Genomic DNA, 22,269 nt, shown 5'->3' with positions numbered 1-22,269 from the left:
GATATAGAGTACAGTATATACGTATACATATGAGATGAATAATGTAGGGTATGTAAACATTATCTTAAGTAGCATTGTTTAAAGTGGCTAGTGATATATTTTACATCAATTTCCATCAATTCCCATTATTAAAGTGGCTGGAGTTGAGTCAGTGTGTTGGCAGCAGCCACTCAATGTTAGTGATGGCTGTTTAACAGTCTGATGGCCTTGAGATAGAAGCTGTTTTTCAGTCTCTCGGTCCCAGCTTTGATGCACCTGTACTGACCTCGCCTTCTGGATGATAGCGGGGTGAACAGGCAGTGGCTCGGGTGGTTGTTGTCCTTGATTATCTTTATGGCCTTCCTGTGACATCGGGTGGTGTAGGTGTCCTGGAGGGCAGGTAGTTTGCCCCTGGTGATGCGTTGTGCAGACCTCACTACCCTCTGGAGAGCCTTATGGTTGTGGGCAGAGCAGTTGCCGTACCAGGCAGTGATACAGCCCGACAGGATGCACCTGATTGTGCATCTGTAAATGTTTGTGAGTGCTTTTGGTGACAAGCCCGAATTTGGGTGAACCAATTCAGTTTGTCCGTGATGTGTAAGCCAAGGAACTTAAAACTTTCTACCCTCTCCACTACTGTCCCGTCAACGTGGATAGGGGGCTGCTTGTTTTGTTGATGTTGAATATGAGGTTATTTTCCTGACACCACACTCCGAGGGCCCTCACCTCCTCCCTGTAGGCCGTCTCGTCGTTGTTGGTAATCAAGGCTGCCACTGTAGTGTCGTCTGCAAACTTGATGATTGAGTTGGAGGCGTGCGTGGCCACACAGTCGTGGGTGAACAGGGAGTACAGGAGAGGGCTGAGCTTGCACCCTTGTGGGGCCTCAGTGTTGAGGATCAGCGGGGTGGAGATGTTGTTTCCTACCCTCACCACCTGGGGGCGGCCCGTCAGGAAGTCTAGTACCCAGTTGCACAGGACGGGGTCGAGACCCAGGGTCTCGAGCTTGATGACGAGCTTGGAGGGTACTATGGTGTTGAATGCCGAGCTGTAGTCGATGAACAGCATTCTAACACATGTATTCCTCTTGTCCAGATGGGTTAGGGCAGTGTGCAGTGTGGTTGAGATTGCATCGTCTGTGGACCTATTGGGGCGGTAAGCAAATTGGAGTGGGTCTAGGGTGTCAGGTAGGGTGGAGGTGATATGGTCCTTGACTAGTCTGTCAAAGCACTTCATGATAACGGAAGTGAGTGCTACTCGGTCGTTTAGCTCAGTTACCTTAGCGTTCTTGGGAACAGGAATAATGGTGGCCCTCTTGAAGCATGTGGGTAGAACCCATCCAGTTTAAACACCATCCAGTTTAAACACCATCCAGAACACCATCCAGTTGAAACACCATCCAGAACACCATCCAGAACACCATCCAGTTGAAACACCATCCATTTTAAACACCATCCAGTTGAAACACCATCCAGAACACCATCCAGAACAGCATCCAGTTTAAACACCATCCAGTTTAAACACCATCGAGTTTAAACACCATCCAGGTTAAACACCATCCAGTTTAAACACCATCCAGGTTAAACACCCTCCAGTTTAAACACCATCCAGTTTAAACACCATCCAGTTTAAACACCATCCAGTTTAAACACCATCCAGGTTAAACACCCTCCAGTTTAAACACCCTCCAGTTTAAACACCCTCCAGTTTAAACACCATCCAGTTTAAACACCATCCAGTTTAAACACCATCCAGTTTAAACACCATCCGGTTTAAACACCATCCAGTTTAAACACCCTCCAGTTTAAACACCCTCCAGTTTAAACACCATCCAGTTTAAACACCATCCAGGTTAAACACCATCCAGTTTAAACACCCTCCAGTTTAAACACCCTCCAGTTTAAACACCATCCAGTTTAAACACCATCCAGGTTAAACACCCTCCAGTTTAAACACCATCCGGTTTAAACACCATCCGGTTTAAACACCATCCGGTTTAAACACCATCCGGTTTAAACACCATCCAGTTTAAACATTTCTATTAGACATATATTTTTTTCCAACTGTGCTGTTTCAGAAAATGTTATTTCAATTCAATTTACATTTAAATGGTGTACCAGCTAAATTGCAGTGTTCTGACCATAGGTCCATTCTATCAATTCTATATCTATGATTGAAATAACACCCACCTTGTTTTCAGGAACATGTTGTGTCACTCTCAACCGAGGGTGTTACCACAAAACAAAAAACCTTAGATGATGTGAAATAGGTTTAGACGTTTTTAGGTAATTTATGTTTTAAAGGTTTAAAAATAACACAATTTCTTATTTTAAGAAATAATACAATAGTTTGACAACCCTGTTCGTAAGCTTTTGAATGATATCAAACTCAACTTTTTTATCTTTTCCAGTGATGAACACATGTCTCATGGTATGCTGGGGTTTGCAAAATGACTAAATGTTTTAGCATTCAGGTCTAAAAAGTTACTTTCTGACCACTTTCTGACCAAACATGTTTGGAAAGTTTTGTTAAAATGGAAAGGAATTCTGTCAAGAAAGTGAGTGAATTCAAAATAATTTGTAAAACTTCAAACTCCCTGTCCTCTCTCTCAGCTGGACAGACCTGATAGTGGGAGCTCCCAACTATTTTGACAGGAAGACAGAGATCGGAGGTGCTGTGTACATCTTCCTCAACCGATTCGGTAACTGGGAGTACGCTCAGCCAATCAGGCTCAACGGAACTCATGACTCCATGTTTGGACTGACCGTCAACAATGTGGGAGACCTGGACCTGGACGGATATGACGGTGAGGATTGACTCGGTCAAGTTAAACTTAATTTAACGTGGATTCATTTACAATTGACTGCATGAAGGGACTGAGTGGACAGAGTGGACTGAGTGGACCGAGTGGACCGAGGGGACTGAGTGGAAAGAGGGGACTGAGTGGACCGAGGGGACTGAGTGGACCGAGGGGACTGAGTGGACCGAGGGGAGTGAGTGGACAGAGGGGACTGAGTGGACAGAGGGGACTGAGTGGACAGAGTGGACAGAGGGGACTGAGTGGACCGAGGGGACTGAGTGAACAGAGGGGACTGAGTGGACCGAGGGGACTGAGTGGACAGAGGGGACTGAGTGGACAGAGGGGACTGAGTGGACCGAGGGGACTGATTGGACCGAGGGGACTGAGTGGACCGAGGGGACTGAGTGGACAGAGGGGACTGAGTGGACAGAGGGGACTGAGTGGACCGAGGGGACTGAGTGGACAGAGGGGACTGAGTGGACCGAGGGGACTGAGTGGACCGAGGGGACTGAGTGGACAGAGGGGACTGAGTGGACCGAGGGGACTGAGTGGACAGAGGGGACTGAGTGGACCGAGGGGACTGAGTGGACCGAGGGGACTGAGTGGACCGAGGGGACCGAGGGGACCGAGTGGACAGAGGGGACCGAGTGGACAGAGGGGACCGAGTGGACAGAGGGGACCGAGTGGACCGAGGGGACTGAGTGGACCGAGGGGACTGAGTGGACCGAGGGGACTGAGTAACTGTTTTTTAAAAATACAGTACCAGTCAAAAGTTTGGACACACCTAGTCATTCAAGGGGTTTTTCTTTATTTTTTACAATTTTCTACATTATGGAATAATGTGTGCAAAGCTGTCATCGTGGTAAAGGGTGGCCTAGTTTGAAGAATCTCAAATATAAAATATATTTTGATTGGTTTAACACTTTTCTAGGTTACTACATGATTCCATATGTGTTATTTCATAGCTTTGATGTCTTCATTATTATTCTACAATGTAGAATATAGTTTTTTTTAAATTAAGAAAAACCCTTGAATCAGTAGGTGTGTCCAATCTTTGACTGGTACTGTATTTGCTGTGTCTCAAAAGGCACCCTATTCCCTATGTAGTGCCCTATGGTCCCTGGAGCCCTATGGTCCCTGGAGCCCTATGGTCCCTGTAGTGACCTTATGGTCCCTGGAGCCCTATGGTCCCTGGAGCCCTATGGTCCCTGGAGCCCTATGGTCCCTGGAGCCCTATGGTCCCTGGAGCCCTATGGTCCCTGCAGCCCTATGGTCCCTGGAGCCTTATGGTCCCTGGAGCCCTATGGTCCCTGGAGTCCTATGGTCCCTGGAGCCTTATGGTCCCTGGAGCCTTATGGTCCCTGGAGCCCTATGGTCCCTGGAGCCCTATGGTCCCTGGAGCCCTATGGTCCCTGGAGCCCTATGGTCCCTGGAGCCTTATGGTCCCTGGAGCCCTATGGTCCCTGGAGCCCTATGGTCCCTGGAGCCCTATGGTCCCTGCAGCCCTATGGTCCCTGGAGCCCTATGGTCCCTGCAGCCCTATGGTCCCTGGAGCCCTATGGTCCCTGGAGCCCTATGGTCCCTGGAGCCCTATGGTCCCTGGAGCCCTATGGTCCCTGGAGCCCTATGGTCCCTGGAGCCCTATAGTCCCTGGAGCCCTATGGTCCCTGGAGCCTTATCGTCCCTGGAGCCCTATGGTACCTGCAGCCCTATGGTCCCTGGAGCCTTATGGTACCTGCAGCCCTATGGTCCCTGGAGCCTTATCGTCCCTGGAGCCCTATGGTCCCTGGAGCCCTATCGTCCCTGGTCAAAAGTCATATACTATACTGTATAGAGAATAGTGTATAATTTCAGACATCTTTTAAAATGTATTTATTTATTTAACCTTTATTTAACTATATAGCGATTGTTGAAACATCAACTGTCCTGAGAGAAATCCTAAATCCTGCATGCCAGTAAAGTAAGTCAGAACCCCCCCCCCCCCCCCCAGGGGCTGGAGCCTGATCTCCTATATCTAATGTATGTCAATCTGTGTATCTGTCCAGACATCGCTGTGGGGGCTCCGTTTGATGGAGATGGGAAAGTGTTCATCTACCGAGGCTCGTCCTCGGGCATCGACACCAAGCCTGCACAGGTGAGAATTTTTAATTCACACGAAAAGCTTTATTGTCCACCCACCCCCCGATAATTGACGTAGTTTATACTCTGCCCTCTCAGATCCTGGAAGGGGTGAACGAGGGGGTGAAACGGTTTGGCTACTCCATCTCAGGCGGCCTAGACATCGATGGGAACCTGTACCCTGACCTGGCAGTAGGCTCTCTCGGCGATAAGATGGTTCTGTACAGGTCTCGCCCGGTCATTCACGTGACGCGGGATGTATCCATCGAACCTCAGCACTATATTGACTTGGAGCAACACAACTGCAAGGGGAGAGATGGAGTGTGGTAGGATGCATTCACTTTTAATTTTTTTGTGTTCATATAGCCTGGTTGCCAGTCTTTTTTTGTGTTCATATAGCCTGGTTGCCAGTCTTTTTTTGTGTTCATATAGCCTGGTTGCCAGTCCTTTTTTGTGTTCATATAGCCTGGTTGCCAGTCTTTTTTTGTGTTCATATAGCCTGGTTACCAGTCTTTTTTTGTGTTCATATAGCCTGGTTACCAGTCTTTTTTTGTGTTCATATAGCCTGGTTACCAGTCTTTTTTTGTGTTCATATAAACTGGTTAACAGTCTTTTTTTGTGTTCATATAGCCTGGTTAACAGTCTTTTTTTGTGTTCATATAGCCTGGTTACCAGTCTTTTTTTGTGTTCATATAGCCTGGTTACCAGTCTTTTTTTGTGTTCATATAGCCTGGTTACCAGTCTTTTTTTGTGTTCATATAGCCTGGTTACCAGTCTTTTTTTGTGTTCATATAGCCTGGTTGCCAGTCCTTTTTTTGTGTTCATATAGCCTGGTTGCCAGTCCTTTTTTTTGTGTTCATATAGCCTGGTTGCCAGTCTACTTTTCACCTTCTGCTAACCGTGAAGGAGTTAGTGAAAGCAGAAAAAGACTGACAACCAGGCTATTGTGTTTCTGCTGTTGAGAATTAAACACAGGCCTCGGTCAACTCTGTTGTTTTCTGTCATTAGTGTGGAGGTCAAAGTGTGCTTCACCTATACTGCATATCCAGAGTCATACTCACCAAACATCAGTAAGTTACACCTCTGTTTAGAAACACTTCTATTTTTCTTGGTTGAATCATGTTTTACTCCAGTCTGTGCTTCAAATGAGCTGGGCTGTTCCCTTGGTGTGCTGACATTTCCCCTCCCTCCGTCCTTAATTAAATGAGCTGGGCTGTTCCCTTGGTGTGCTGACATTTCCCCTCCCTCCGTCCTTAATTAAATGAGCTGGGCTGTTCCCTTGGTGTGCTGACATTTCCCCTCCCTCCGTTCTTAATTAAATGAGCTGGGCTGTTCCCTTGGTGTGCTGACATTTCCCCTTCCTTAATTAAATGAGCTGGGCTGTTCCCTTGGTGTGCTGACATTTCCCCTCCCTCCGTCCTTAATTAAATGAGCTGGGCTGTTCCCTTGGTGTGCTGACATTTCCCCTCCCTCCGTCCTTAATTAAATGAGCTGGGCTGTTCCCTTGGTGTGCTGACATTTCCCCTCCCTCCGTCCTTAATTAAATGAGCTGGGCTGTTCCCTTGGTGTGCTGACATTTCCCCTCCCTCCGTCCTTAATTAAATGAGCTGGGCTGTTCCCTTGGTGTGCTGACATTTCCCCTCCCTCCGTCCTTAATTAAATGAGCTGGGCTGTTCCCTTGGTGTGCTGACATTTCCCCTCCCTCCGTCCTTAATTAAATGAGCTGGGCTGTTCCCTTGGTGTGCTGACATTTCCCCTCCCTCCGTTCTTAATTAAATGAGCTGGGCTGTTCCCTTGGTGTGCTGACATTTCCCCTTCCTCCGTCCTTAATTAAATGAGCTGGGCTGTTCCCTTGGTGTGCTGACATTTCCCCTCCCTCCGTCCTTAATTAAATGAGCTGGGCTGTTCCCTTGGTGTGCTGACATTTCCCCTCCCTCCGTTCTTAATTAAATGAGCTGGGCTGTTCCCTTGGTGTGCTGACATTTCCCCTTCCTCCGTCCTTAATTAAATGAGCTGGGCTGTTCCCTTGGTGTGCTGACATTTCCCCTCCCTCCGTCCTTAATTAAATGAGCTGGGCTGTTCCCTTGGTGTGCTGACATTTCCCCTCCCTCCGTCCTTAATTAAATGAGCTGGGCTGTTCCCTTGGTGTGCTGACATTTCCCCTCCCTCCGTCCTTAATTAAATGAGCTGGGCTGTTCCCTTGGTGTGCTGACATTTCCCCTCCCTCCGTCCTTAATTAAATGAGCTGGGCTGTTCCCTTGGTGTGCTGACATTTCCCCTCCCTCCGTCCTTAATTAAATGAGCTGGGCTGTTCCCTTGGTGTGCTGACATTTCCCCTCCCTCCGTCCTTAATTAAATGAGCTGGGCTGTTCCCTTGGTGTGCTGACATTTCCCCTCCCTCCGTCCTTAATTAAATGAGCTGGGCTGTTCCCTTGGTGTGCTGACATTTCCCCTCCCTCCGTCCTTAATTAAATGAGCTGGGCTGTTCCCTTGGTGTGCTGACATTTCCCCTCCCTCCGTTCTTAATTAAATGAGCTGGGCTGTTCCCTTGGTGTGCTGACATTTCCCCTTCCTCCGTCCTTAATTAAATGAGCTGGGCTGTTCCCTTGGTGTGCTGACATTTCCCCTCCCTCCGTCCTTAATTAAATGAGCTGGGCTGTTCCCTTGGTGTGCTGACATTTCCCCTCCCTCCGTTCTTAATTAAATGAGCTGGGCTGTTCCCTTGGTGTGCTGACATTTCCCCTTCCTCCGTCCTTAATTAAATGAGCTGGGCTGTTCCCTTGGTGTGCTGACATTTCCCCTCCCTCCGTTCTTAATTAAATGAGCTGGGCTGTTCCCTTGGTGTGCTGACATTTCCCCTTCCTCCGTCCTTAATTAAATGAGCTGGGCTGTTCCCTTGGTGTGCTGACATTTCCCCTCCCTCCGTCCTTAATTAAATGAGCTGGGCTGTTCCCTTGGTGTGCTGACATTTCCCCTCCCTCCGTCCTTAATTAAATGAGCTGGGCTGTTCCCTTGGTGTGCTGACATTTCCCCTCCCTCCGTCCTTAATTAAATGAGCTGGGCTGTTCCCTTGGTGTGCTGACATTTCCCCTCCCTCCGTCCTTAATTAAATGAGCTGGGCTGTTCCCTTGGTGTGCTGACATTTCCCCTCCCTCCGTCCTTAATTAAATGAGCTGGGCTGTTCCCTTGGTGTGCTGACATTTCCCCTCCCTCCGTCCTTAATTAAATGAGCTGGGCTGTTCCCTTGGTGTGCTGACATTTCCCCTCCCTCCGTCCTTAATTAAATGAGCTGGGCTGTTCCCTTGGTGTGCTGACATTTCCCCTCCCTCCGTTCTTAATTAAATGAGCTGGGCTGTTCCCTTGGTGTGCTGACATTTCCCCTTCCTCCGTCCTTAATTAAATGAGCTGGGCTGTTCCCTTGGTGTGCTGACATTTCCCCTTCCTCCGTCCTTAATTAAATGAGCTGGGCTGTTCCCTTGGTGTGCTGACATTTCCCCTCCCTCCGTCCTTAATTAAATGAGCTGGGCTGTTCCCTTGGTGTGCTGACATTTCCCCTCCCTCCGTTCTTAATTAAATGAGCTGGGCTGTTCCCTTGGTGTGCTGACATTTCCCCTTCCTCCGTCCTTAATTAAATGAGCTGGGCTGTTCCCTTGGTGTGCTGACATTTCCCCTCCCTCCGTCCTTAATTAAATGAGCTGGGCTGTTCCCTTGGTGTGCTGACATTTCCCCTCCCTCCGTCCTTAATTAAATGAGCTGGGCTGTTCCCTTGGTGTGCTGACATTTCCCCTCCCTCCGTCCTTAATTAAATGAGCTGGGCTGTTCCCTTGGTGTGCTGACATTTCCCCTCCCTCCGTCCTTAATTAAATGAGCTGGGCTGTTCCCTTGGTGTGCTGACATTTCCCCTCCCTCCGTCCTTAATTAAATGAGCTGGGCTGTTCTCTTGGTGTGCTGACATTTCCCCTCCCTCCGTCCTTAATTAAATGAGCTGGGCTGTTCCCTTGGTGTGCTGACATTTCCCCTCCCTCCATCCTTAATTAAATGAGCTGGGCTGTTCCCTTGGTGTGCTGACATTTCCCCTCCCTCCGTCCTTAATTAAATGAGCTGGGCTGTTCCCTTGGTGTGCTGACATTTCCCCTCCCTCCGTCCTTAATTAAATGAGCTGGGCTGTTCCCTTGGTGTGCTGACATTTCCCCTCCCTCCGTCCTTAATTAAATGAGCTGGGCTGTTCCCTTGGTGTGCTGACATTTCCCCTCCCTCCGTCCTTAATTAAATGAGCTGGGCTGTTCCCTTGGTGTGCTGACATTTCCCCTCCCTCCGTCCTTAATTAAATGAGCTGGGCTGTTCCCTTGGTGTGCTGACATTTCCCCTCCCTCCGTCCTTAATTAAATGAGCTGGGCTGTTCCCTTGGTGTGCTGACATTTCCCCTCCCTCCGTCCTTAATTAAATGAGCTGGGCTGTTCCCTTGGTGTGCTGACATTTCCCCTCCCTCCGTCCTTAATTAAATGAGCTGGGCTGTTCCATTGGTGTGCTGACATTTCCCCTCCCTCCGTCCTTAATTAAATGAGCTGGGCTGTTCCCTTGGTGTGCTGACATTTCCCCTCCCTCCGTCCTTAATTAAATGAGCTGGGCTGTTCCCTTGGTGTGCTGACATTTCCCCTCCCTCCGTCCTTAATTAAATGAGCTGGGCTGTTCCCTTGGTCTGCTGACATTTCCCCTCCCTCCGTCCTTAATTAAATGAGCTGGGCTGTTCCCTTGGTGTGCTGACATTTCCCCTCCCTCCGTCCTTAATTAAATGAGCTGGGCTGTTCCATTGGTGTGCTGACATTTCCCCTCCCTCCGTCCTTAATTAAATGAGCTGGGCTGTTCCCTTGGTGTGCTGACATTTCCCCTCCCTCCGTCCTAAATTAAATGAGCTGAGCTGTTCCCTGGTGTGCTGACATTTCCCCTCCCTCCGTCCTTAATTAAATGAGCTGAGCTGTTCCCTTGGTGTGCTGACATTTCCCCTCCCTCCGTCCTTAATTAAATGAGCTGGGCTGTTCCCTTGGTGTGCTGACATTTCCCCTCCCTCCGTCCTTAATTAAATGAGCTGGGCTGTTCCCTTGGTGTGCTGACATTTCCCCTCCCTCCGTCCTTAATTAAATGAGCTGGGCTGTTCCCTTGGTGTGCTGACATTTCCCCTCCCTCCGTCCTTCCCCTCTAGCCCTGGTTCTACTCTTCGAGGCTGACACCGAGCGCAGGAAGCTGGGCCTGCCCCACCGTGTTAGCTTCCTGGGTCGGAGTGCACAGGACGTGGAGTACACACACACTGATGAGGTGGAGCTGAAGGGTCAACGCCATCCCGCCTGCCGGAGCGCCACCTTCCAACTACACGTAAAGGGCTGACAGTCGAGAACTGATGTTTGTTGTTATTGTGTTTGTTGTTGTTGTTGGTGTTGTTGTTGTTGTAGGTGTTGTTGTGCTGTTGTTGGTGTTGTTGGGGTTGTTGTTGTTGTTGTAGGTGTTGTTGTTGTGTTGTTGGTGTTGGCCTTTTGTGTTGGTGTTGTTGTTGGTGTTGTTGTTGGTGTTGTTGTTGTGTTGTTGGTGTTGTTGTGTTGTTGGTGTTGTTGTTGTTGTTGTTGTTGGTGTTGTTGTTGTTGTGTTGTTGGTGTTGTTGTAGGTGTTGTTGATGTGTTGTTGGTGTTGGTGTTGTTGTTGTTGTGTTGTTGGTGTTGTTGATGTGTTGTTGGTGTTGTTGTTGTTGTGTTGTTGGTGTTGTTGTAGGTGTTGTTGGCGTTGTGTTGTTGTTGTTGTGTTGTTGGTGTTGTTGTAGGTGTTGTTGATGTGTTGTTGGTGTTGGTGTTGTTGTTGTTGTGTTGTTGGTGTTGTTGTAGGTGTTGTTGATGTGTTGTTGGTGTTGTTGTTGGTGTTGTTGTTGGTGTTGTTGTTGGTGTTGTTGTAGGTGTTGTTGGTGTTGGTGTTGGTGTTGTTGTTGTTGTGGTGTTGTTGTGTTGTTGGTGTTGTTGTTGTTGTGTTGTTGGTGTTTTGTGTTGTTGGTGTTGTTGTTGTTGTGTTGTTGGTGTTGTTGTTGTTGTGTTGTTGGTGTTTTGTGTTGTTGTTGCGTTGTTGGTGTTTTGTGTTGTTGGTGTTGTTGTTGTTGTGTTGTTGGTGTTTTGTGTTGTTGGTGTTGTTGTTGTTGGTGTTGGTGTTGGTGTTTTGTGTTGTTGGTGTTGTTGTCGTTGTTGGTGTTGTTGTTGTTGGTGTTGGTGTTGGTGTTTTGTGTTGTTGGTGTTGTTGTCGTTGTTGGTGTTATTGTTGTTGTGTTGTTGGTGTTTTGTGTTGTTGGTGTTGTTGTTGTTGTGTTGTTGGTGTTGTTGTTGTGTTGTTGTTGTTGTTGTTGGCGTTTTGTGTTGGTGGTGTTGTTAACCCATTTACATTATTTTGCTCTTTATCCTGATGGTTTTATAAAGACAATCAGCCTGAATGCAGAACAGTAGTCTCACTGTAACTAAAAGATAATCGTAGAGTAACTTCATCCAGCGTTACACGTTTTTGTTGTTGTTGTTGTTGTTGTTGTTGTTGTTGTCAAAGCTCTGTTGCTTTAGATGTTGCATAGTGTTCCAACCCTGGGAAGAAATAGTGTTTCAGATGTGCTTTATTTTTGAAAAGTTGAATAAATCCTGAATGAAAACAAACATTATTTACACCCAGGTCTGCTACAAGTCATAAACTCCAGATATAATTTGTAGATAGATACTTCCTTATAATATAAACTATTTGAAGAATGGTTGAATTATTATATTATTATTATTTCCGGTGCAGGAGAATATCCGTGACAAGCTGCGTCCCATCGCCCTGGCCATCACCCACACCATCAGACCCCCCATGTTGTCCTCAGACACTAATCCAGAGGAACAACTGCCTCCCGTACTGGGTGTTGCCACCTCCAACACCCTGCACTCTGAGGTCAGTTCCACACCAACAAGATCAACTTTCATCAGTCCTATAGTGACTTAATTTATGCCTTTATTTATCATAAGTCTGTCTGATATGTTGCAGGTGAATTTCCTGAGGAAAGGCTGTGGTGATGATAATATCTGTCAGAGCAACCTGAAGTTGACCTACCAGTTTGGAACCCGACCTGTAACCTCTGACCTCTTCACCCCTCTGCCAAAGTTAGTAGGAATACACATTTTTATATTCCCTAATCTCTCTCTCACATCCAGAGTTGAGGCATTGAGCTATCTCTCCTTACAACCCCCCCCCCCCCTCTTCCCCAGTTTATTTCCTGCAATTCTACACATTGTGTCTAACGTGTATTCATGTAGAAAAAAAAAAGTTACAAAAAATGACAACAATATCTATGAGCGGGAAAAAAATTGAAATTAAAAAACATTAGCTGACATGGGCTGGTTGATCTGGACAGGACTGACCAGTTATACACGGCTCTCCAAGGTCTGTAATGACTGACCAGTTATACACGGCTCTCCAAGGTCTGTAATGACTGACATGACAAGAGGAACTGATGATGTCACCTACTAAATGTCACCAATCACAAAAAAGTCACCTTGTTCCTTCTACTATTACAACTTTTGAGAGTTAATTTAAAGCGGGACTGAGGGGGGGGGGCGCTGTTCTCTTCTTCTGTTCCTCCGTGTATTTCATAATGAACGGGGGGGTTCGGTATATGGACAATAAACCACAGCTATGGGCTGTTCTAAAGTACGACACAACGCAGAGTGCCTGGATACAGCCCTTAGCCGTGGTATATTGGCCATATACCACAAACCCCCTGAGGAGCCTTATTGCTATTATAAACTGGTTACCAAGGTAATTAGAGCAGTAAAAATAAGTGTTTTGTCACAACCAGCATTCAGGGCTCGAACCACCCAGGTTTATAAATGTGTTTATCCTCCTCCTTCCTGAGATGTGGTACAGTGTCATTCTACCATTTTGTTTCACTCTTCTGTTCCTTCATATCTATTTCCTCATTCTCTTCTCATATCCAGAGATGATGAGGAGGTGTCCGTTTTCTCTCTGTCTGACCAGAGGTCCGTGGTGTTGGAGGTGACCGTCACCAACATGCCCTCTGAACCTCTGTACCCTGAGAAGGACGGTGACGATGCCCATGCCGCCCAGCTACTGGTGACCCTGCCAGACACCCTGTCCTACTCTGGCTTCAGGGGACAACAGGTACGCCACATTGTTCTGTAGTCTGTATAAAACGTAACTCCTTGTTAAGGGGTGCTGAGCTGAAGACAACTTGTAGAAGTAGAGCCCACACACCCATACGGTACCTTTTAATAAGCAAGTTAGTACAACACTACGATCCAAGAGTGGATCTAACCCTGTGACCCGGCCTGGAATAACCCTGACTAACTTTGGCCACGTGATACTCAGGGCCCTATGTATGGTCACATCAGTAGAGGAGTTAACTGTCTACTATCTCCCATCCATCCTGAGTTAACTGTCTACTGTCACCCATCCATCCTGAGTTAACTGTCTACTGTCTCCCATCCATCCTGAGTTAACTGTCTCCTGTCACCCATCCATCCTGAGTTAACTGTCTACTGTCTCCCATCCATCCTGAGTTAACTGTCTCCTGTCTCCCATCCATTCTGAGTTAACTGTCTACTGTCTCCCATCCATCCTGAGTTAACTGTCTCCTGTCACCCATCCATCCTGAGTTAACTGTCTCCTGTCACCCATCCATCCTGAGTTAACTGTCTACTGTCTCCCATCCATCCTGAGTTAACTGTCTCCTGTCTCCCGTCCATCCTGAGTTAACTGTCTCCCATCCATCCTGAGTTAACTGTCTACTGTCTCCCATCCATCCTGAGTTAACTGTCTACTGTCACCCATCCATCCTGAGTTAACTGTCTCCCATCCATCCTGAGTTAACTGTCTCCTGTCACCCATCCATCCTGAGTTAACTGTCTACTGTCTCCCATCCATCCTGAGTTAACTGTCTCCTGTCTCCCGTCCATCCTGAGTTAACTGTCTCCCATCCATCCTGAGTTAACTGTCTACTGTCTCCCATCCATCCTGAGTTAACTGGCTCCTGTCACCCATCCATCCTGAGGTAATGGAACTCTGTTGATCCTGACTGTGTTTCCTGTTTCCTGTGTGTAGGTGGTGTGTCAGGCCAATCAGAATGGCTCTCAGGCAGAGTGTGAGCTGGGAAACCCCCTGAAGAGAGATTCTATCCTGAAGTTCTACATCATCCTCGGCACCTCTGCTATCACCATAGAGACCACGGAACTCACTGTCAACCTCCTGCTGGCTACGTAAGTCTTGGATGGGCAACCACTGACAGTTTAGGTTCTGAATGAGTCAGTCTCCAGGACCAAAATAAACCTAGACCTGGCCTTAAAAAATGCTCAATCGATAATCTGAAAGTGCTTCTTGGTCCTGAGCTCAATATGTGTCCAGGAAACCTAAGTGTCTTCCTGTGTCTCTCCTCAGCAGTTGGTCCATTTAACTCAGTGTTAGTTTCCTCCTAGTGTCTGTGATGTAATGTATCCTCACTGTGTGTGGGGTTGCCTCCTCCTCAGTATCAGTGAGCAGCCAGACCTGGCCCCAGTCACAGCTGTGGCTAAAGTCGTCATAGAGCTCCCTCTGGCTGTCAGCGGGTAAGCACTGAACTCTAGGTTATCACTAAGGATTTGTCCCCATGCTTCTCTAGTGCATTCTCTCTCTCTCTCTCTCTCTCTCTCTCTCCCTCTGTCTCTCTCTCTCTCTCTTTGCTGTCTCTCTCCTCTCTCTGTCTCTCTCCTCTCGCTGTTCTCTCTCTCTCTCTCTCTCTCTCTGATGTCTCTCTATTCTCGCTGTTCTCTCTCTCTCTCTCTCTCTCTCTCTGATGTCTCTCTCCTCTCGCTGTTCTCTCTCTCTCTCTGATGTCTCTCTCTCTCTCTCTCTCTCTCTCTCTCTCTCTCTCTGATGTCTCTCTCCTCTCGCTGTTCTCTCTCTCTCTCTCTCTGATGTCTCTCTCCTCTCGCTGTTCTCTCTCTCTCTCTCTCGGATGTCTCTCTCCTCTCGCTGTTCTCTCTCTCTCTCTCTCTCTGATGTCTCTCTCGCTCTCTCTCTCTCTCTCTCTCCCTTCCTCTCTAATTTCTTTAAAAGCGTCACTAATCCAACATGACTGGATAAGTGAAAGCAGAAGAAAAAAACGTGGGAAAAAATAAATGTCCCAGGAAGAAAGGATAGGAAAGATGGAATATTTTCCAGAGGTATTTGAACAGGGTACTCTATGTCAATCTGCCACAGTAAACAATGGTACCACTAACCCTCTGTCCACTAACCCACTAACCCTCTGTCCACTAACCCACTAACCCTCTGTCCACTAACCCACTAACCCTCTGTCCACTAACCCACTAACCCTCTGTCCATTAACCCACTAACCCTCTGTCCATTAACCCACTAATCCTCTGTCCACTAACCCACTAACCCTCTGTCCACTAACCCTCTGTCCACTAACCCACTAACCCTCTGTCCATTAACCCACTAACCCTCTGTCCATTAACCCACTAACCCTCTGTCCACTAACCCACTAACCCTCTGTCCATTAACCCACTAACCCTTTGTCCATTAACCCACTAACCCTCTGTCATTAACCCACTAACCCACTAACCCTCTGTCCATTAACCCACTAACCCTCTGTCCACTAACCCACTAACCCTCTGTCCACTAACCCACTGTCCATCAACCCACTAACTCTAACTCTCTGTCCACTAACTGACTAACCCTCTGTCCATTAACCCACTAACCCTCTGTCCATTAACCCACTAACCCTAACCCACTAACCCTCTGTCCATTAACCCACTAACCCTCTGTCCATTAACCCACTAACCCTCTGTCCACTAACCCTCTGTCCACTAACCCACTAACCCTCTGTCCACTAACCCACTAACCCTCTGTCCATTAACCCACTAACCCTCTGTCCATTAACCCACTAACCCTAACCCACTAACCCTCTGTCCATTAACCCACTAACCCTCTGTCCATTAACCCACTAACTCTCTGTCCACTAACCCACTAACCCTCTGTCCACTAACCCACTAACCCTCTGCCCACTAACCCACTAACCCTCTGTCCACTAACCCTCTGTCCACTAACCCTCTGTCCACTAACCCTAACCCACTAACCCTCTGTCCATTAACCCACTAACCCTAACCCTGTGTCTGTTTCTGTGTTGATTAAGGGTGGCCCGGCCACACCAGCTGTTCTTCAGTGGGGCTGTGAAGGGGGAGAGCGCTATGGAGACTCTGGACGACGTGGGCAGCGCTCTGGAGTTTGAGTTTACGGTGATGTTGTTTGATTGAGCGATTACTTTTATTTGACAATTAAAACTAGCCAACAGAAAATATTGCATGAATCGTTCCACCAATTCAGTGCCTTTTGAGAAGTGCAACTTGGTAAAAACAACAACATTGGATTTGACCTCGTTTTAACATTATGTCGTAAAGAGGACGTTCAACTGAATAAAAAAAACATGTTTTTCCATTTCAAGATGTTAAAATAAAAAATGACTCTAGTTTCTAGCCTGTCTATCGATGGGTAACAGGGTTGACATGTTATGCTCAACCAGCTCAGATTTCTACCACAAAACACCAGAAAACGACCAACAAAAGAGTAGAACCGTCTCACCTGCTTTTATGCTATGATTGACTAGTAGATGGTCAATGTCAAAATGCTGAATATTTGCACTTTAGTAAGCCTTTATTCAGATTTTTTTAATAGTCTATGTGGTCTATTGTCATGCCAAGGGCACTTTAATAACAGGCTTTTAAAATGTAATATTGGTTCACAATTTCTACCTAAAACATCAAAGAGAAGCAAAAGGCACTCTTTTTGTGGAACGACCCACATACATTGTAGGTGGCGCTGATGCACCATAACGTTGGCTAAAAGAGGCAGTCAGGCACCGGTCTCCTGCAGTTCTGTTTACAACGGCGAGAGCAGGAATTTGGCAGGTGGGAGCGAAGGACACGGTAGCTAACTAGCTAGGACACCGGTAGACAGGCGGGAGGCGACATGGTAGCTAACTAGCTAGTACACCGGTAGACAGGCGGGAGGCGACATGGTAGCTAACTAGCTAGGACACCGGTAGACAGGCGGGGGCGACACAGTAGCTAACTAGCTAGGACACCGGTCGACAGGCGGGGGGCGACACAGTAGCTAACTAGCTAGGACACCGGTAGACAGGCGGGAGGTGGGGGGCGACATTGTAGCTGACTAGCTAGGGCACCGGTAGACAGGTGGGAGCGACACAGTAGCTAACTAGCTAGGACACCGGTCGACAGGCGGGGGGCGACACAGTAGCTAACTAGCTAGGACACCGTTAGACAGGTGGGAGGTGGGGGGCGACATTGTAGCTAACTAGCTAGGGCACCGGTAGACAGGTGGGAGCGACACAGTAGCTAACTAGCTAGGACACCGGTCGACAGGCGGGGGGCGACACAGTAGCTAACTAGCTAGGACACCGTTAGACAGGTGGGAGGTGGGGGGCGACATTGTAGCTAACTAGCTAGGACACCGGTAGACAGGCGGGAGGTGGGGGGTGACATTGTAGCTAACTAGCTAGGACACCGGTAGACAGGCGGGAGGTGGGGGGCGACATTGTAGCTAACTAGCTAGGACACCGGTAGACAGGCGGGAGCGACACAGTAGCTAACTAGCTAGGACACCGGTCGACAGGCGGGGGGCGACACAGTAGCTAACTAGCTAGGACACCGTTAGACAGGTGGGAGGTGGGGGGCGACATTGTAGCTAACTAGCTAGGACACCGGTAGACAGGCGGGAGGTGGGGGGCGACATTGTAGCTAACTAGCTAGGACACCGGTAGGAGTTGGGGGGCGACACGATATCTAATTTAGGTAGGACAGCGGTAGACAGTGTTAAAAAAGATCAGATAATGCTTTTATTTCCCATTTGACACATTTTAAGCGCATAGACAATCAGGAGATTGGGGGGGGGGGGGGGGCAGGAACACTCAGAATTGCGGGCCGCATCTCACACTATTGGATGAGTCCAAGACCTTGGACAAGCTCACAAATAAATCACTGAAAGCTGAAAGCCAGTGAGGGCTATGGCAAAAACAGAAACTATGCATTGTATTGTTTAAATGGCAAAACGATTTAACAATGCACCAGGAGCACAGCACAGGTACTCGCACGCACCAACTGACATTGTAACAATAATCAACAGCCCAATGGAAACCAAAGGGCACACTTATACAAATACTAATCAGTGGCAATAAGGGACAGGTGTGTGTGTAATGAAAGTTACAGAGCGATCCGTGACACTTCCCGGGAAAATGTTGTCTAAAGTTGCAAAACAGTTACCAGGCGGCTAGGATTAGCAAACGCTCAATTGTAAGCATATTTCAAATAATAATTTGTTTTTCGATCATAAACATTTTATATTGACTGTGTTTCATTCAACTAATAAATCAATCCTCCGTGTTTTGATTAGGTGACCAACACTGGGCCGTCCCTGCAGACTCTAGGCTCTGCCTTCCTCAACATAATGTGGCCTCATGAGCTGTCCAATGGGAAGTGGCTCCTGTACCCCACCGCGTTTCACTTCAAGGGCCATCCAGAAACCCACTGTAGACCCCACACCTCCCTCAACCCACGGAAGTTCTCCCACAGCTCTCCTTCTGAAGACCAGCCACAGGCTACAGTACGTGTACTAGTACAGGAAAATACCTTCCTTTCTCTTTGCCAACAATGCATTAGTCAATATCAATAGTACAAATAGTATAGTATAGAGTAAAGTAGAACAAAAACATAGAAATAAGAAGAACACGAGAAAGTAAATAACAGACTGACCAGGTGAATCCAGGTGAATCCAGGTAAATCCAGGTGGATCCAGGTGAACCCAGGTGAATCCAGGTAAATCCAGGTGGATCCAGGTAAATCCAGGTGGATCCAGGTAAATCCAGGTGAATCCAGGTAAATCCAGGTGAATCCACGTGAATCCAGGTGAATCCAGGTGTATCCAGGTGTATCCAGGTGTATCCAGGTAAATCCAGGTGAATCCACGTGAATCCAGGTGAATCCAGGTGTATCCAGGTGTATCCAGGTGTATCCAGGTAAATCCAGGTAAATCCATGTGAATCCAGGTGAATCCATGTGAATCCAGGTGAATCCAGGTGTATCCAGGTGTATCCAGGTGTATCCAGGTGTATCCAGGTAAATCCAGGTAAATCCAGGTAAATCCAGGTGAATCCAGGTAAATCCAGGTGAATCCAAATTAATCCAGGTGTATCCAGGTAAATCCAGGTAAATCCAGGTGAATCCAGATGAATCCAGGTGAGTCCAGGTGAATCCAGGTGAAAGCTATGATCCCTTATTGATGTCACCTTTTAAATCCACTTCAGTGTAGATGAAGTGGAGGAGACGGGTTAAAGAAACATTTTTAATTCTTGAAACAATTGAGACATGGACTTTGTATTTAAGTGGCTGCTGCATTCATATAGATGATGTCACCATATTCTAGGACGGATCGGAACGTCAACGGAATAATTTGCTTTCTACTATTAGGCGAGAGGCGGGGCCTATTTCTATAGAAGACGCCCATATTTGTTAGGCCATAAGTAGCAAATAGAAGTTTAAAACTTGTAATGTTCACAATAATTTAAATTGATAAAAAGATCTAACACAACATTAGGTGATAATGTATGGATTATTATGGATTTATAATCAGCTACAGTTGAAGTTGGAATTTTACATACACTTAGGTTAGAGTCATTAAAACTCGGTTTTCAACCACTCCACAAATGTCTTGTTAACAAACTATAGTTCTGGCAAGTCGGTTAGCACATCTACTTTGTGAATGACACAAGTCATTTTTTCCAACAATTGTTTATAGACAGATTATTTCACTTATAATTCACTGTATCAAAATTCCAGTGGGTCAGAAGTTTACATACACCAAGTTGACTGTGCCTGTAAACAGTTTGGAAAGTTCCAGAAAAATATGTCATGGCTTTAGAAGCTTCTGATAGGCTAATTGACATAATTTGAGTCAATTGGAGGTGTACCTGTGGATGTATTTTAAGGTCTACCTTCAAACTCAGTGCCTCTTTGCTTGACATCATGGGAAAATCAAAAGAAATCAGCCAAGACATCAGAAAATAATTTGTAGACCTCCACAAGTCTGGTTCATCATTGGGAGCAATTTCAAAATGCCTGAAGGTACCATGTTCATCTGTACAAACAATAGTACGCAAGTATAAACACCATGGGACCACGCAGCTGTCATACCACTCATGAAGGAGACGCGTTCTGTCTCCTAGAGAGAACAACAGCAAAGGACCTTGTGAAGATGTTGGAGGAAACAGGTACAAAAGTATCTATATCCACAGTAAAACGAGACCTATACCGCTCAGCAAGGAAGAAGACACGGCTCAAAAACCGGCATAAAAAAGACAGACTACGGTTTGCATCTGCATATGGGGACAAAGATCGTACTTTTTGGAGAAATGTCCTCTGGTCTGATGAAACAGAAATAGAACTGTTTGGCCATAATGACCATTGTTATGTTTGGAGGAAACGGGGAGGCTTGCAAGCCGAAGAACACCATCCCAACCGTGAAGCACGAGGGTGGCAGCATCATGTTGTGGGGGTGCTTTGCTGCAAGAGGGACTGGTGCTCTTCAAAAAATAGATGGCATCATGAGGGAGGGAAATTGATGTGGATCTATTGAATCAACATCTATAAACACCAGTCAGGAAGTGAAAGCTTGGTTGCAAAATGGTCCCAAAAACTAGAAAAAGCTCAAACGAAGTTTATTCACCCACTGGGTCATACAGCCGCAAAGTCAAGGCATGATTACACAAGAACATATATTTATAACCTTCTAATAGGCGTGGTCAACGTCGTACACATATAGACAGCCAATACATCTCTGTTGCTAGGCAGGAATTTAATTGTTTCCTCTCACAGCCCTGTCTGTCACTACAACCTTTTATGGGCGTGGGCGTGTATGTGTGAGATTGTACTGCAGTAGGAGAGATGTTATGGTGGGCCTCTCTGGCCCCTTTCCCAGACGTTTCTGCATCTGTTGATTTGATCCGGAGACACATTCCTCACTCCTCCCCCGTTCCGCAGACGGCCTGCCATATCAGAGACTAAAAACTTAAAACACGATTTCCTATTAAAATGTTTTATACAAAAACGGTTTTAATTAAATGGAAATGCTCGTCTGTATGTGCCTTTCACCTCCCTCTTCAGAAATATGAAACAGAATTTGAAGTTTCTACTCCTACTCTCAAGTCATTTTCCATGTGTCTTCGTCCCATCTACCCTTCATTGACCCCAACACATGCATTCCTGATACATGTCATGTAATTCATGACTTCTAGTGTGGTAACTTGAATCAGTACATTTCAAGCTAGAGTCTAACAATAGCAAGTGTTTTCTTTGCAGCTGGCCTATCTAAGAAGAAACCTCTCAGTTCTGCCCCCCCCCCCCCCCCCCCCCCCCCAGGAAAAGACTCGTGACAATAAACGTCAACCTGCTTGTTGCGTTTCCTTGGAAACATCCAAAACAAGCAAAAATAGAAAACAAAATATGTTTTATATTCACCTCAGTCTACAAACAAGTGCAGCGGAAAAAATTGCCCAAGTCTTCAATTTACACAAATAATAATAATAAACAACAAACAACTTATATCACAACTCTTAATAAACAACAAACAACTTATATCACAACTCTTAATAAACAACAAACAACTTATATCACAACTCTTAATAAACAACAAACAACTTATATCACAACTCTTAATAAACAACAAACAACTTATATCACAACTCTTAATAAACAATAAACAACTTATAACACAACTTAGAATAAACAAGTTATTGTAAACAATAAGTGCCGTCTTCTGTTTCCTGTCCCTGTGAACAGTTCAGGAGGAAGGGGCGATCCCACCCGGAAGAGGAGGGGCATGTGATGACCAAGGGCAGTCTGGGTAGGACCACGCCCGCTGTGGCTGCCTCCGAGAGACGGAAGTCACTCAAACTGGTGAGTGAGTGAGGGAGGGAGGGAGAGGGGGGAGAGAGGAGGGAAGAGAGAGAGAGGGGTAGAAGGTGGGAGGGAGGAGGGTGAGGGAGGGGAGATGGAGGATAGGGGGGAGAGAGAGGGGTAGAAGGTGGGGGAGAGGGATAGGGAGAGGGAGGAGAGAGGTAGGAGGGGGAGATGGAGGGGAGAGAGAGGGTTAGAAGTTGGGGTAGAGGAGGAGAGAGGTAGGAGGGGGATAGGGGGGAGGAGGGGATAGAGTGATAGAGGGAGGGGAGAGAGGGAGGGGGGATAGGGGGAGATAGGGGTAGGGGGAATGGGAGGAGGGAGAGAAACAGAGGTAGGAGGGGGGTTGTAAACCAAATGTCAGATTCA

The 22,269-nt window shown here is 47.0% G+C and overlaps 1 protein-coding gene across 3 annotated transcripts in view; it reads left to right on the top strand.

The window, feature by feature from the left end:
- The window catches only part of itga7 (integrin, alpha 7), an 81,316-nt gene that overhangs the window by 46,169 nt on the left and 12,878 nt on the right, over nucleotides 1-22,269 (top strand). For all 3 annotated transcript variants that reach the window (XM_036950906.1, XM_036950907.1, XM_036950908.1), the window contains exons 6-18: nucleotides 2,589-2,782; nucleotides 4,822-4,910; nucleotides 4,994-5,220; nucleotides 5,903-5,964; nucleotides 10,095-10,264; nucleotides 11,693-11,836; nucleotides 11,930-12,045; nucleotides 12,880-13,063; nucleotides 14,003-14,157; nucleotides 14,425-14,502; nucleotides 16,071-16,173; nucleotides 18,344-18,553; nucleotides 21,784-21,900. In XM_036950906.1, coding sequence (XP_036806801.1) covers nucleotides 2,589-2,782; nucleotides 4,822-4,910; nucleotides 4,994-5,220; nucleotides 5,903-5,964; nucleotides 10,095-10,264; nucleotides 11,693-11,836; nucleotides 11,930-12,045; nucleotides 12,880-13,063; nucleotides 14,003-14,157; nucleotides 14,425-14,502; nucleotides 16,071-16,173; nucleotides 18,344-18,553; nucleotides 21,784-21,900 — 1,849 coding nt within the window. The remainder of the gene's footprint in view (nucleotides 1-2,588; nucleotides 2,783-4,821; nucleotides 4,911-4,993; nucleotides 5,221-5,902; nucleotides 5,965-10,094; nucleotides 10,265-11,692; nucleotides 11,837-11,929; nucleotides 12,046-12,879; nucleotides 13,064-14,002; nucleotides 14,158-14,424; nucleotides 14,503-16,070; nucleotides 16,174-18,343; nucleotides 18,554-21,783; nucleotides 21,901-22,269) is intronic.

Source organism: Oncorhynchus mykiss, chromosome 17 (assembly GCF_013265735.2).
Source record: "Oncorhynchus mykiss isolate Arlee chromosome 17, USDA_OmykA_1.1, whole genome shotgun sequence".
In the NCBI taxonomy this organism is placed as follows: domain Eukaryota; kingdom Metazoa; phylum Chordata; class Actinopteri; order Salmoniformes; family Salmonidae; genus Oncorhynchus; species Oncorhynchus mykiss.
Note: the sequence above shows the minus strand (reverse complement) of the source record. Positions and strands in the feature narration are given on the sequence as shown.